General features: G+C 46.4%; 1 protein-coding gene across 1 annotated transcript in view; it reads right to left on the minus strand.

Moving 5' to 3' along the window:
- Nucleotides 1-3,042: 3,042 nt before the first annotated feature.
- The window catches only part of LOC118593186 (protein transport protein Sec16B-like), a 41,653-nt gene continuing 31,132 nt past the window's right edge, over nt 3,043-13,563 (minus strand). The window contains exons 16-25 of the mRNA XM_036202496.1: nt 12,788-12,901; nt 11,902-11,965; nt 10,416-10,769; nt 9,506-9,573; nt 6,822-6,974; nt 6,562-6,660; nt 5,937-6,045; nt 5,729-5,808; nt 4,714-4,818; nt 3,043-4,150 (exon numbers count right to left, since the gene is read on the minus strand). Coding sequence (XP_036058389.1) covers nt 4,079-4,150; nt 4,714-4,818; nt 5,729-5,808; nt 5,937-6,045; nt 6,562-6,660; nt 6,822-6,974; nt 9,506-9,573; nt 10,416-10,769; nt 11,902-11,965; nt 12,788-12,901 — 1,218 coding nt within the window. The 3' untranslated portion in view covers nt 3,043-4,078. The remainder of the gene's footprint in view (nt 4,151-4,713; nt 4,819-5,728; nt 5,809-5,936; nt 6,046-6,561; nt 6,661-6,821; nt 6,975-9,505; nt 9,574-10,415; nt 10,770-11,901; nt 11,966-12,787; nt 12,902-13,563) is intronic.

The raw sequence follows: 13,563 nt of genomic DNA on the forward strand, positions 1-13,563 counted from the left end.
CCTGCAACCTTGCAAAACAGCACCATCAGCTATGGGCCAAATGTTCAAGCACGTGAACCTATGGGAGACATTTCATATTCACTTTAGCACAATGGAAGCTATGGAATTCCTCCTAAGATTCTTTTTAAATTGAATAGGCACTCTCTACAATGGGCAAAGGCCAGGAAGCACCTCATGTTAAAGTAACAAGCTGTTTTCACAGGTCAATGAAGTGGACTTAGACTGCTATTGTCTTGATCCAAAGAACTGCTATTACCTAGAGATGGGAATGTATAGAAAGGAAGAGAGTGTAGGAAGCAAATTCTGCCACTTAGTAAGATCGTGATGAAAACACTTTAACATGCTATTAATCTTCATTCAAAATAACTTTCAGTCTCATTAAGAAGCCATTTCTGACAGACCTGAATGGGTGATGGCCAGGTATAAGTAAATCGTGAGCATGGGCGCGCATTGAGGGCATGAGCTCAGCCAAGCACCTACATCCTATTGCTATGACTTCCAGAATCATGCTGCTGCTTGGGCAGTTTCCAGCTGAAGACGAAAGGCAGATGACGTAGAAAATGACTTCCACAACTCTCTCAGGGTGGAAGGGTTAGTGAAAGTTCTAAGAACAGCAAGAACCAAACCACATCTCTCTTACTCCTTGTCAAGCAAAAAGGTGTTTGCATACTCCCGCTGGGTAGAAAACACTCTGATTTTTGGTAATGTCCTTCGCTCCTCTTTTTGGGTTGCTCAGAGAAGAAGACCTCTCCCTCCAAAATGAAGCATCTTGGAGAACTAAAACTCTAACAGAGGCCTTGATCCTGGCCAGTCTGAAGCCTGCGTGGAGTTGGAAGAGGGGTGTCTGCAGGTGACAGAGGCGTCAAGCTCAGTCACAGTTTCAGAGCCACGAAAGAGGACTTAGACAGAGAGGTGAAATGGTACTCCGTGATAAAGACACTTAAATGAATTTAACGGTTTGTTCTCTTTCAAATTACTAAGCATTAAGTTGAAATGTTTTCATATAAATATTAAATTACATGTATATAGCTGAATCGCAAAGCTGCACTTACCACTCAGTTTCACAAGGAAAATGGGGCTTTATTTTCCTGCACTGATTTATCCTCCCTCCAAGCTTGTGCTCGCTCTACTGAGGAACAGGGAAAAAACAAACTTGCCAATTAATACTGTCTCAAGCTCTGCTTTTTAAATTGTGTCTTTTGGCCATTTATTCTGTTTAAAGATAGAATTCCACTTGTAGTTCCTCTCCGCAAATGGCATGTGGTGATAGGAAAGAGGGTCTCTGACCCATACATCTTCTCTGTGTTTTTCTCTGTTCCTGTCTAGACCTATGGTCTTCTGAACACCACAGGTCCCCTCTGGCCTTTCAGGAAACTGTGATTATTTCCTTTTAGATTATTCCCTTCTAGAGAGAGCTCTACCTCTCATTACAGACCTGGCCATCCCCAGAATCAAGCCACTATGGCCCTAACACATTGGCCACAGTACCAAGCCAGTTTTGCATACCCTCCTGGTTGCGGAAGAGGAAAGGGTCTCCAATACCATTGCTTCCCCCTTCCCACCTTTTCCTCCTGGGAGAAAATAATTTCCTGTCACAGCTGTACTCTTTTGTCTCACCACAACTGGTTTCTACCAGCTGAAGCTGTTAAATGACTGTGAGCTTCAGCAACAGAGCCACTGCTACACAGCCAAAGCTGATGAACAATGAAAAACTTTAAGTGACCCCCGTTCGTCAGACCCTTCCTGAACCCAACTCTCCTGATCAATGAGCAATGGGCTTGTTTTAATCAAGCATATACAGACTGATGGACACATTCTGGCTTTGCCACAGTGAAAACTTTCCATCATGAATTAGCATAAGCATCATGAACTTCCTCCTTCTCTGGTGCATAAAGCATCCTGTCAGTCCCTCATGGGAAGATGTGTTCAGAGCTGTGTGTTCTGCCGCGGACTTAAGGAAGCTCAGCACACGCTGGCCTTGTTGAGCACTGTAGTCATTTGTTTCCTGTGAATGAATGCCTGAACAGAGGGGGAGGACTTGAGCATGGAGGTCCCTGCCTTCTTCTTGGATCTTCAGGGTCCTCCATTGATGTGCTCTCTTTTGTTGGATAGGACATTCCCTGGGTTATTGCTCCCAGGGGAACTACGCCTTTGGCCAAGCAAGGTGGCAGATTGGATACCGGGGAAACTGGCTTTGCAATTAAAACACATCTTGAAAGATATTTGAAAATTATCATTCCCACCAGACACATACATCAAAAAACGACACAAGAAATCTGGCAGGCAAAAGTTGAAGTCCGATATTTTGCTTATGAGCTATACACTAATAATTTGAAACACCAAGTTCTTAGCATGAACCGTGCAGATTTCTAGGAGTTTCATTCATTTAATTCTAGCACTTTCTCTGTAAGGCATGTATTATTATCATCACCATCATTTTATAAATGAGAAAACTGGAACACAGGACAAAGAAGCAACCTTGTCCATGGTTACAAGGCAAACTGTGCATGGGCAGGGTTCCAGTCTAGACAGCTTGGTGCCTGGGATATTCACACATGATTTCTAGGGTACTGCAGCTAGGTGTCAACATACCAAACCTAGGAAAACAGCACATAGTCAGGGTTTTGGGGGTACAAAATGGTTATGTACATAGTTTCTAATTTCATCTAAGATGAAAAGAATAGGAAACAGAATATGCCACATTCATCTAGCAAAGTGACTAGTTGGTTAGGGGATCTTTTGTCTGTGTTTCTTAAATTGGAAAAAAAAAAAAAAAAGATAGCATTAGAGTAGACCTGAAAGTTAAGAGGACCAGTCTTTGATTCTCCATTAACAAAGGGTTCTTTCTAGCTATTCACACCTGATCACACAATGGAACCATTATTAGAAAGACTTCAGGGAGGAGACCATCAGTGTATTTTCTCCCTCTGCAGAAACCAGCCAGAAGCAAGCATTTGCTATAAAATTATCTGGATTTAATCGCTATCAACATCAGAACCATGGCACATTAAAGTACAAAACTTTTATGTACAATTACACATATAAAAAAATGTTCTTTGTGAAGAGCAATTTTAAGCAAATCTGACAAACAGCAAGAATCATTCCTATTTGAGGTTTGAAAGGAAAAAAATGGAAATTTCCAAGATTTCTCCCTCCTCCGTTGGGCCCCAGTGACCCTCAGAACATCAATTTGCAAAGGCCTGAGGTAGGAAGGCAGGTATTAGCAATATGAGACACTCATTCCTCCCCTCTTATGGAAAGGATGACGTTTTTAGGAAACGTTTTCCATTATTTATTATACTGATGTTCCATCCATCTGCATCATTAGGTTCAGTAGTTACCATGACAATATGATGCCTACAGCAATCTAACTTGATAGCCAGATGTCAGAATGTGAAAAAATAGGACCAGCTAAGAAAGTGAGAGAAATATAATTAGTCTGAACCACACAGAAAATGTGCTCAAAACCAGGACCAGGAGGGAAATTGCTGAAATGTCATTGAAAAAGGAATCACTGAAGGGCAGCAATAATCAAACTCAATGAAAAACTTTGCTAACAAGAGCCATAAACCGGTCTTTAAGCAAGTCTAAGTCGAAGCTACTCTGGGATGTTGCTCCAAGTCCCTGCTGCACAGCCCAGTGGTGTCCTTTAGGTTCTCACCATGGGATTCTCAGAGCCCTCATTTTCCTGAGGTTCTCCGGCTTCCACCTCAAGTGCTGCTGCCATGACCCTCTACTGAGGACACTATCCCCTGCTCCTCCATCTGATGAGATAATTCCTGTCACTCTAAGGCTAAGCTGAAGACTAGACTAAGCTGTGTCTAGGGAGATCCTGCCCTTTACCTCCAGCTACCCCTTGTGCAGTGTCTAAATATGATGAGGTGAGTGGGGTACTAAGAAGTGGAAAGCAGCAGAAAAGCTGGGCTCCCGGAGATGAGCCCGGGATGGGCAGGTGGTCATTCCCATGAGCCTGGGATAGGTAGATGGTCTCTCTCATGAGACTTGGACAGACGGTCATTCTCATGAGCCCTGGATGAGTAGGTGGTCACTCTCCTGAGCCTGGGACAGATGGTCACTCTCAGCATGGCTGGGTTGGGTAGCGGCGCTGGGCTAGGCGGTTTGCCCGGTTCAGGCTAGTAGCTGTGGAAAGCTGGAAAAGAAGAGACACTTCCAAGCATGGCTCCACCAGGCAACTAGTATGTTGAGCAAGGGCACCCACTTCAGCTGTAGGTGGCTTCCCAGCACAGTATCCTAATGGCCAGCCTTCACCTCTGAACAATGGTGACAGGAAGTCTGATTTCATAAAGAGCAAAGGCCAAAGATTGGATCTGCAGAGTCATCTTGGGTCACTGAGGAGCAGAGAGTATGGCTCCTCTCAAAGTTTGCAGGAATCCCCTCACCTCAAGCCAGGAGAAGGTACACACACCAGAGCATCAGCACTGTGTCTCTCATATCTCAAGACCAATGACAGGTCAAGGATGACGTTCAAAGGCGTGACATTTCTTGAGCTTTTCTAGGTACCATATTACACACATATTATATCTGAGATAACTACTGCTAGCTCCATTTTACTGATGTAGAAACAGAGACTTAGGAGAGTCTCAATAATTGCCCAGGAACTCATATTCAGTGGGTGGGAAACTGGAAATGTGTCCCACCCTCCTTACTCTATAACCTGGCCTCCTGACTCCTCCCCATAAGGATGGTCCTTACCTGAGGGACCTGAGATGGGTTGTAGAGAGGAACAGCGCCTTGCAAGGTGGGTGGAGGAGGCAGAGCACCTGGCTGGGAGTAGAACTCAGAAGAAACACCCTGTGGCTGCAGACAACAGAGAAGCTGGTCTGTGGCTGTTTCCTGGGACATTAAACCCTTCCATAGGAACCAGTATTGACCAACAGAAGGGTTTTCTACAAAACTCAAGTGGTTACAACCAATGCCAGGACCCGGGAGGACCATACAGAGACAGGCACTCTTAGACCCAAAGAAAGTAGGAAGAAAAAGTCACAATAAATTATATCGGATCATTAAAATCACTATCAAACTCTTCAGAAGGCCTCAGATACCACAAGAGTACTCCAACCAGGCTTCAAGAAATAGAAACATTTTTCTAGCAATAGTGATGAAATCCCTAGCTATATAGACAACTTGTGAAGAATTTATGATAGCTTTAGCCAAGTGCACATGAGTGAACTTCACCTCTCAGGAAGACAGGAGAAGAGGCCGGTCCCTGGACTCTGTCTGAGCTACACAGGCTGAAGTGTAACCCTCCAAAACCATGTACAATAAAGCCCCAGTGTCTCCACATGAAATAGAATCCTTAAAGAAGCTGCGTAGGTTACCCACCCACCCACCCAACATGTGCAGTGTCCTTACAAAAGGAGGAGAATTAACACAAGAAATATAGAGGAAAGGCCCAATGAAGACACAGGTGGAAATCAGTTGGCTTCAAGACAAAGAGAAAGCCCTCAGAAGACATCAGAGAAGCCAGCAGCGCCTTGGCCATGCACTTCTGTGCCCCCGATTTGTGAGAAACTATCCTGCCGTTGTCTAGACCCTCCAGTCTGTGGTACTATGTAGGCAGCTGGAGCAAAGTCAGACAGATGTTGTCTCCATATCCTGTGAAGTCATCCTTTACAGAGGTGCTCCTCCAGGCTGCTGAAGACATTCAGTCCTCACCCATACACAGGTGTCATCCGGAGTCCTGGGACCCTACCCATAACCTGCTCACCTGTGGCTCAGAGAAGCCTCCAATCTCAGTGCCTTCAGCTGTTCCACTGCTGTTTGAGGACCCAAGTAGATTGCTCCCACCTAGGAAGCAAGGAATCAAAGCTGTTTCACATCCTCAGAACCAAGGGGTCCCCACACCCAAGAGAGTACCCCCAATCTAGGAGCACCAACAGCACTAGAGATGACCCAAAAGATGGGACTGGCAGTACCTATGCCTCTGGAGGAGGTGCTGGCATCCAATACAGATGGAGATGTGAGTGGAGGTGTTGGTGAGAGGCCCAAGCCGGTATTGTGAGAAGGTGATGTGCTAGGAGAGTCCTGCTTGGTAGAAAAGAGGCGAGAAAGATGGCATCACTGCTCAGTAAATCCATGCCAACATACATGTGTTCTAGCATCCATGGGGATGATCTCCATGTAGCCAACTCCCCACAAACACCATTTCCTTCTGTGATGCCTCCGCTAAGTATGTGGGTCAGCTTCCTGTTGCCAGGGCTCTGAAGTAAAAATTCTCCATCTTAATTTTCTAATGTTCCTGCCCACGTCCTTCTGTCTCTCTCTCTCTCTCTCTCTCTCTCTCTCTCTCTCTCTCTCTCTCTCTCTCAACTCACAGCAGTCCTCCTGCCTTGCATCCCAAATGCTGGGATTACAGGCATGAGACACCATGTCTGACTTCCAAGGCCTGTCTCACTCTGCCTTTTGCTTTTAAACACGGATTTGTTTCCTGTGGTCTCCTTTCTTTCAGCCCAAGGTAGAGTGTGATGCCAGGGCTGTGATGTGTTTGGCTTTCCTCTGGGGTCCACAGGGAGGGGCTGCCAGCCCATCTGTGGAGGTTACCTCTGAGTCTGAGCTGTCTGAGGAGTCTTCGTCTCCAGAGGGGGACTCACTGTTGGCAGGCTTTGATCGAAACCAGCTGAACCAGCCGAATCCAGAGCTCTGAAGGGCAAGGGGAATTGGTAAGGCCAGTGGACTTGTTTCTCTCACCAACTGTGAGAGCTGCCAGCCGGGCATGAGATGAGTGTGAGGGGCCCCGGGCTCTGATCCACTGTTTGAAACAGGGATGAAGGGGGAAATACAGAAAAGAACAAGTCCTCCACCTTTGTATTCTCTTTCCCATCCGCTGGCTTTCCTCTCTGCAAAGCATCTTGGTGAGATGATTCGTCCGTCCCATCTGAAGACCCACCCTCATCTTCCTTGGCTGAAACGGTGGAATCTTCAGAAAACCTTCGAGCCCTGGGAACCAGTGGTGCCTGAGATAAAATAAAACAACAGAGATGCACATGGGGCTTAACAGGTTGCAGAGCACATTTCCTTTTGACTTCTCACTCCGAACATAGGGCTAGGCTTGGGAGATCCCTTCCTGCTGGAGAGAGAGGCAGGCTTACCCATGAATATGCCTCATCATAGGTGAGAGGACAAGCCAGGACCCACCTAGTCTTCATCTCCTCCCTAACATTGGGGGTCATAGTCTCCAGAACTGGAGGCTACTGCTGCAGATGAAAAGTGTCTAGCAACACCTCTGAGAGACGCTCAAACTCCAAAGTCAGAGAACTTAGCAGCCAGTGCATCTGACCTTGAAGCTCATTTCCTAACAGGCTCTCCCAAGAACAGCTGAACATATACACCAGAAGGGAGCCAAATGCACCCACACCCCCTTCCTACTAACTTTGCCTTATTGTGTAAAACATGCATAGCCAATAAAGCTCACTCTAACCACTTCTAACACGGTGGCATTACATATATCCACAGTGTTGTCCATCCCCAGCATTTCTCATCGTCCCACCAGAAACACTACCTCCCTACTCCCCGTTCCCATATCCTGGTCACCTTTGCCCCGTTCCCTTCTGTCTCATTGAGTTTGCCTACACTAGGTACCTCACATGAGTGTAATAATGCAACATAATTGCTCTTGATACTGTATTTTCATTTTGTATTCTCAATAGAGCATAATTAACAACAGGAAAACTTTACAAAATACTACAGCAAAATAGAGGAAAGGCTTCATTTTTTTAATTTTTTTTTGGGGGGGGTATAAAGTCTTCAGTATACCAGATGCTGTTCTAAGTGCTTTCCATATCATGACCCACCGAATCCTCTCAACAGTACAGTGAAAAACGCACTATTGTGATCATCTAGTTTCGAACATGAGAAAACCAATGTGTAGCAAGGCCCGAAGACACACAGCTAGTAAAATGCAGGGAAGGAACTCTAACCTGTTTTTCCTCCTAAGAATCTCTTCTGATTCAGGAAGTAAAAACACAGGCAAGAGCCTGTATTCTAGGGTGGCCACGATCTGTGTTATATAAAAGTGAAATAAAGGAGGCAGGGGATAGAAAAAGTACAGGAGAAAAGGAGGAGGTAGGGAAGGGGAAGACAGAGAAGAAAGGGGCTCTCTTTAAATCCCCTCCCTTATGCAAATCCAAGTGTGTCCATGCAGGGCTTCCTCTACAGTGACACTTGTGCCCTAGTACCTGGCTCATTTCCATGTTGCACTCTGATCTCTGCTCAAAGATTTCCTCAGAGACACGGCCCTGAGCCATCTACTCTACCCATTGCATAGTGGTGTTCATCTCTAGTTACCCCCACCAGACGGCAGAGCATCAGGCTGGCTGCATCTGGTCACTGATGCATGCCCAGCCCCACCACAGTGCCTGGCATACTTAAGAGTCTGGCAGACATTTGCAAAGGAATGGAATACTTTCACACAATGGATCTTGCCATACCATTTCTGAGGCTATACCTATGAATGATAAAAAAATCTTATACAATGTTAAGAAAAAGTAGGAAAAAATACACCTGTTTTAACTATTGAAAAGCATGTGTGTATATATATTTATTAATATACATATATGCATATGCATACGTATACATGGAAAAAACTAATAGAAGAACCTAAACATTTACTGTGGAATTCTGAGTAGTATTTATTTGTTTCTTCATTTTAATTTTTCTATAACAATAGTGTACTATTTTTCTGCAAAGAAAAGTAAGGTATAATTTTTTTAAGATTCATAGCCCTGGGGCTAGAGAGATTGCTCAGTGTTTAAGAGCACTGGCTGGTCTTCCAAAAGTCCTGGGTTCAATTCCCAGTAACTACATGGTGGCTCGCAATCATCCATAACTCCAGTTCCAGGATATCTGGCTCTTTCTTCTGGCTTCTGAGGGCAGGGCACACACATAGTACACGGACATACATGCAGGCAAAACACACACACACATAAAAATAAATACATCTAAATTTAAATAACAAAAGATCCATAGCCCAATACTACTTAAGAAAACTACATGATGTCATCATTTAACTAATGCAAAGCTGCAAAACATCTCATTTGGCATCCATGTTGAGTACTGTGCCATCTGTCAGCAACTAGGTAGAAGGACTGGGCAGCTAGGAGAAAAGAGATAAGCAAGTACTCTCACTACATCATAGAAATTGGACATAAACCAAGGTGCATGTTAAAATAAACTCCAATAGTGTTCCTCAACATGGAAGAAGAGGGTGCAAAAAAACAGAGATCCATTCATCGGCCATCTCTGTTGGTCTGTCCCCCAGTGACCCTGGTTGGGGGACAGGAGGAACTAAGCATTACACAAGAATCCAGCCACCTTTTCACCTCTCAGGGTGTCAGATGGAAAGAAAGAAGGAATGATCTGCACAGGGTAGAAGAAAGAGTTCCCAATGCCAGAGATGAGTCTGTGTGCGGCTGAGGAACCAGGGGTCAACAGCAAAAGGCAGATGCATCGGAGTAGTCAGCAGCAGCTCTGCTGCCTGTCTGCTCACCTGAGGACTGGAAACCACTTCTAGATCATCAGGAACTTGCAGGGGTTCTTGAGGCACTGTGGTCTCTCCTGGAGTATCAAAGAAAAATGAAGACGAGAACCTCAAATTTGTGCTCTCCCTGCCCATCCTGAAGAAAAGAAATGAAGGCCCAGTGGCCTAAGTGCCAAGAGTTTATGCCCCAAGCCGGTCACCACAAATGGTAAAATCTACTTGTTCAGTGCCGCTCGATTCAAGACACTTCATGACACACTGGTCAACCCAACTCCACCTGCTGAACACCAAGGTTGTTCCTTCAGTGCGTAAGGAATCACAGCAGCGTGGAGCTAGATCTCAGGGACTATCCCCTACCTCCCTTCCATGTGCGTCTCTATCTTGGCCAAGGCTTTATGTTGAAGAGCTGAGACCTGATCCTCCTCTGTGATCCCCAGAACCTTCCTCACATCACTCAAAGCCATTCCCCCCACATGTAGCCTTCTTCTCCCCAAGGTCAGGTAGGCCTGAAGAAATGTGGAACCAGACTAGAAATACGGCCCGGGCCACAGGTCCTGTTAATAAGCTCTTGGGTAGAGGGTGACATCAGAAAGAAGCCCCTTGACCACTGAGCATGGGGCACAGGTGGCATTTTGTCACTCTGCTCTGCAGCCTCTGCATTTCCAACTACATACTCCAAGGAAAATATAGAATAGTGATGTCTGTCCTGTTCCACTCAGCTTGTCCCAATAGAGAGGAATATGGACTAGAAGAGAACACGCTCCTTGGGGCTAACAAGAGCAGACCAAGAGTGCATCCCCATGTGCCTTTATCAGTTCCAAGCCCACTTGCCCCAGGAGGTCCCTATGCCTCCCTCACTTGCCTCTTTACCACCAAGACTCCACCCTTCAAGGTACCCAGCCTGGCTGGCAGGTCTTACCAAGGGAAGGATGTATCTGCATCATTTCCTCCCCAACTCTTCCTCCAGGAGGCCCTGTTACTGCCATACTGCTGCTGCTGCTGCTGCTGCTGCCGCCGCCGCCGCCGCCACCACCACCACCACCACCACCACTGGTCACTGGCAAGTGGGTTGCAGGAACCAAGTAAAGAGGCACTGAGGTCCCCATGTGCCTTGAACCGTCTCTCTCTGAGTAGGTATCTCGCTGCAGAGGGAAAGGCTGCTGTGGGATGGGCTGGGTCAGGCCTGTCTGCTCAGGTGTTGGCCACAGAGTTGAGCGATACCCAGGGTCTCCTGAGTAGCTTTGATATCCTGAAAGATCCTGGTAGGGAGTGTCTAAGGAAGAAGATGTAGCAGTTACAGACAAATCATCCTTAAGCATTCCTGCTCTTGTCTTCTCCAGAAAGCAATCACACGGACTAGGCTGCTCCGTGTGGCTTCCTAACGACAGCCAGCAAGGCACTGATGGACAGTAACACCTCTCCCTGCTGTCTTCAGAATGATGCCCTCAGTTCTTGGACCATATCTGAGCCTTTCTCCTATGGGTTGAGAGCCAGAAATGACACTCAATTGAACACTACACCTTTTCATATTTGGATGTTTACATCCTCTCCTTAAAGGGGGCCTCTTCATGAGACTTTAAAGGCTAACAGTTTTTTTTAAAAAAATCAAATGATGCTCTAGAAATAATGGCTTTACTTATAAAGATTCAGAGTCTGTTTGCCCTGGAAGGGAGGCCTTGCTGATATGACTGACTAAGGTGTGGCAGTGAGAAGCGCTTGGTCCAAGAGCACAGGGATGCTGTGAACTACCAGCCTTCATGTTCCAGGGCTGCAAGAACATCATCATGTAGAGACACTCAGCCAGGTTCTCACAAAGCCAAGAAACAGAAGCCAAAGCCTCCCTACATTCTGCCCATCCAGGAAGAAGTACAAAAGGCTGGAAGGCCCTTGTCTGAACTTGGCCACAAGGGGGATGACTTCGGGGGAAATGTATGGAGTTAATTTGGAATATAACTCCTGCTGACCAGACACTTTGAGGCATTCTGAGGGAGGATTAAAGAGACTGAGAAAACACTTTGAAACGTAGATGGCCAAATGATAGCTCAAAATCATCACACTTCCAATGTCTCGAACACTAATATAAAATACTAATAATGTACCCTCTCTGGCCTCAAGAAATGTATCTAGCAGGGAACAAGATACTCACACAGGTGAAACAATTAGCTAGCAATAAAAAACATGAAATAGTCGAGTATTTGAAAACCTAGCCTGCAAAGCAGAAATCCTCATGCTGCATACAGGAATTCAGACGTGTCCAGGTCTGTAAGGCCAGCAAGGGCCAATCAAAAAAGCCAGTCTGGATCAATGGGTGCAATTTCCAGACAAAGACGCTGGAAGGGGAAGTGTGGGTGTGGCCGAAAGTGTTTTTAGTCACATGACAGTAGTCAAGTCTTTGCCTTGAGTACCTGTTGTTCCTCTGGTTCCATAAATTTCTGCATCGGGATCTCCAGGGTCTCCTGTTTTATTTTGCTGTTTAAAATGAAGTAAAAGCCTTTTAAACAGTATAAAGGAAAATAAGGACTGAAGATAAGGTAGCGGGGAAGTTTAGTCAATAAGAAATGTCCCGAGGCAATGACCAGACAAGGGAACTCCACTGAACTGCCTGGTGCCCAGAGCCATGCAGATGGGACGATGTTTCTCAGGTCTCCCTGCTCTGCTCAGCGCAGGCCAGGAGGGCTACAGCCAGTGTCCCCATCCCGCCCAGAGCAAGGGGCCAGAGGAAAGAACTAAACTGTGGGCGGGCTTCAGAGTTTGCTACCCAGGGAAGGTGAAAAGGCAGCGTACATTTAAAAACCCACTTTGTCCTGTCTTCAGAGCAGAGTGGAAGAAATAAAACGGGGAAGGCCCTGCTCCAATTACTCTTCTGATTATGGCCAGCAGCTTTTGCAATTGTCAGAACAAAAAGGAAAGGCCCGGAAGTCTTTTAAGCAATTGCCCTACATTACATGAAAGTGACACGGGTCCACTGTGATCCATTGTTCCTAACAGAGATGGGGAAGCTTTGATGGTGGCGAAACATTCTCTGGGACCTCAGAGAAAGGGTGGCCAGAGTGGTTGGGAAGAGCGCCCCCCTGTGGCCCTAGGCAGGCACAGGAAAATGTTTGCACGTGGCACAGAAAAAAAAACAAAAAACAAAAAACTGAGCAGAATGCTCTGAATGCCAACATTGGGGACGCTGACCATGCCTCAGAAGTGATGGGAGACGCCCAGGGCGGGGGGCTGGGCACGTCTACATCCACTCTACGTCTGAGAAACATGGGGTAGCAGTGACCCTGGTACCACCCTACTCACCTCCAGTGCCTTGTGCTGCCTCCGAAGCTGCACAAGCCAATCTGGTTCCAGGTCCCTGTCCCCATGGCGTCTTTCTAAAACCAGAGGATCTGACAGCTTCAGTTTCTCTGCAAGCTGAGCCGAGTTTCCAGGCCGGTCGGAGGTAGACAGGGGGCGAGGACAAGAAGGGAGAGAAATGGGGCACGTGGAAAGACAGCAGGGAAAAGAGGCGGTAAGACGGAGGGAGACGGAGTCGTAATTCACTCGCACATCACATTCAAAAGAAAAATCGAGAAATAACAAATTCAGCCCCATCTCCTCCCAAAATTGCAGCATAAATAAATAAGCAACCCATTTGGGCATTATTTTCCCCAAAATATGAGGGAGGAAAAAATAGCTCCTCAGCTTTTGTGGCTCTGCAAAGCTGTCTTCTTCTCTGCAGGAAGCTTCTAGAATAGGCATGGGGGGGTGGGCACACAACACCAGGACCTTGTTCATGCTAATTCTGCTTCCCGTCTGGGTGGGGGCTCGGATCTACATGGCTAACAACCTGATGCTGCTTCCGATTCAAGGTGTCATTATGTTCTGTATCTGGAAACTTCGAATCACCCATCCTGGACCATCAACCCTCCAACAGAAATGTCAGAGTATGGGCGGGGTGGGGGTGGGGGGCGGGGTTGTGCTCTGCAGCACAGATTTTATTGGTTATGGAATCCAAACACTTGGGCCTCTGGTAAAGCGACACACAAATTGAAGCTCACACTGTCTTTTACTCTCCAGCTAATGGAGTTTTTTCC

The sequence above is a fragment of the Onychomys torridus genome, chromosome 11, assembly GCF_903995425.1.
Source record: "Onychomys torridus chromosome 11, mOncTor1.1, whole genome shotgun sequence".
NCBI lineage: Eukaryota > Metazoa > Chordata > Mammalia > Rodentia > Cricetidae > Onychomys > Onychomys torridus.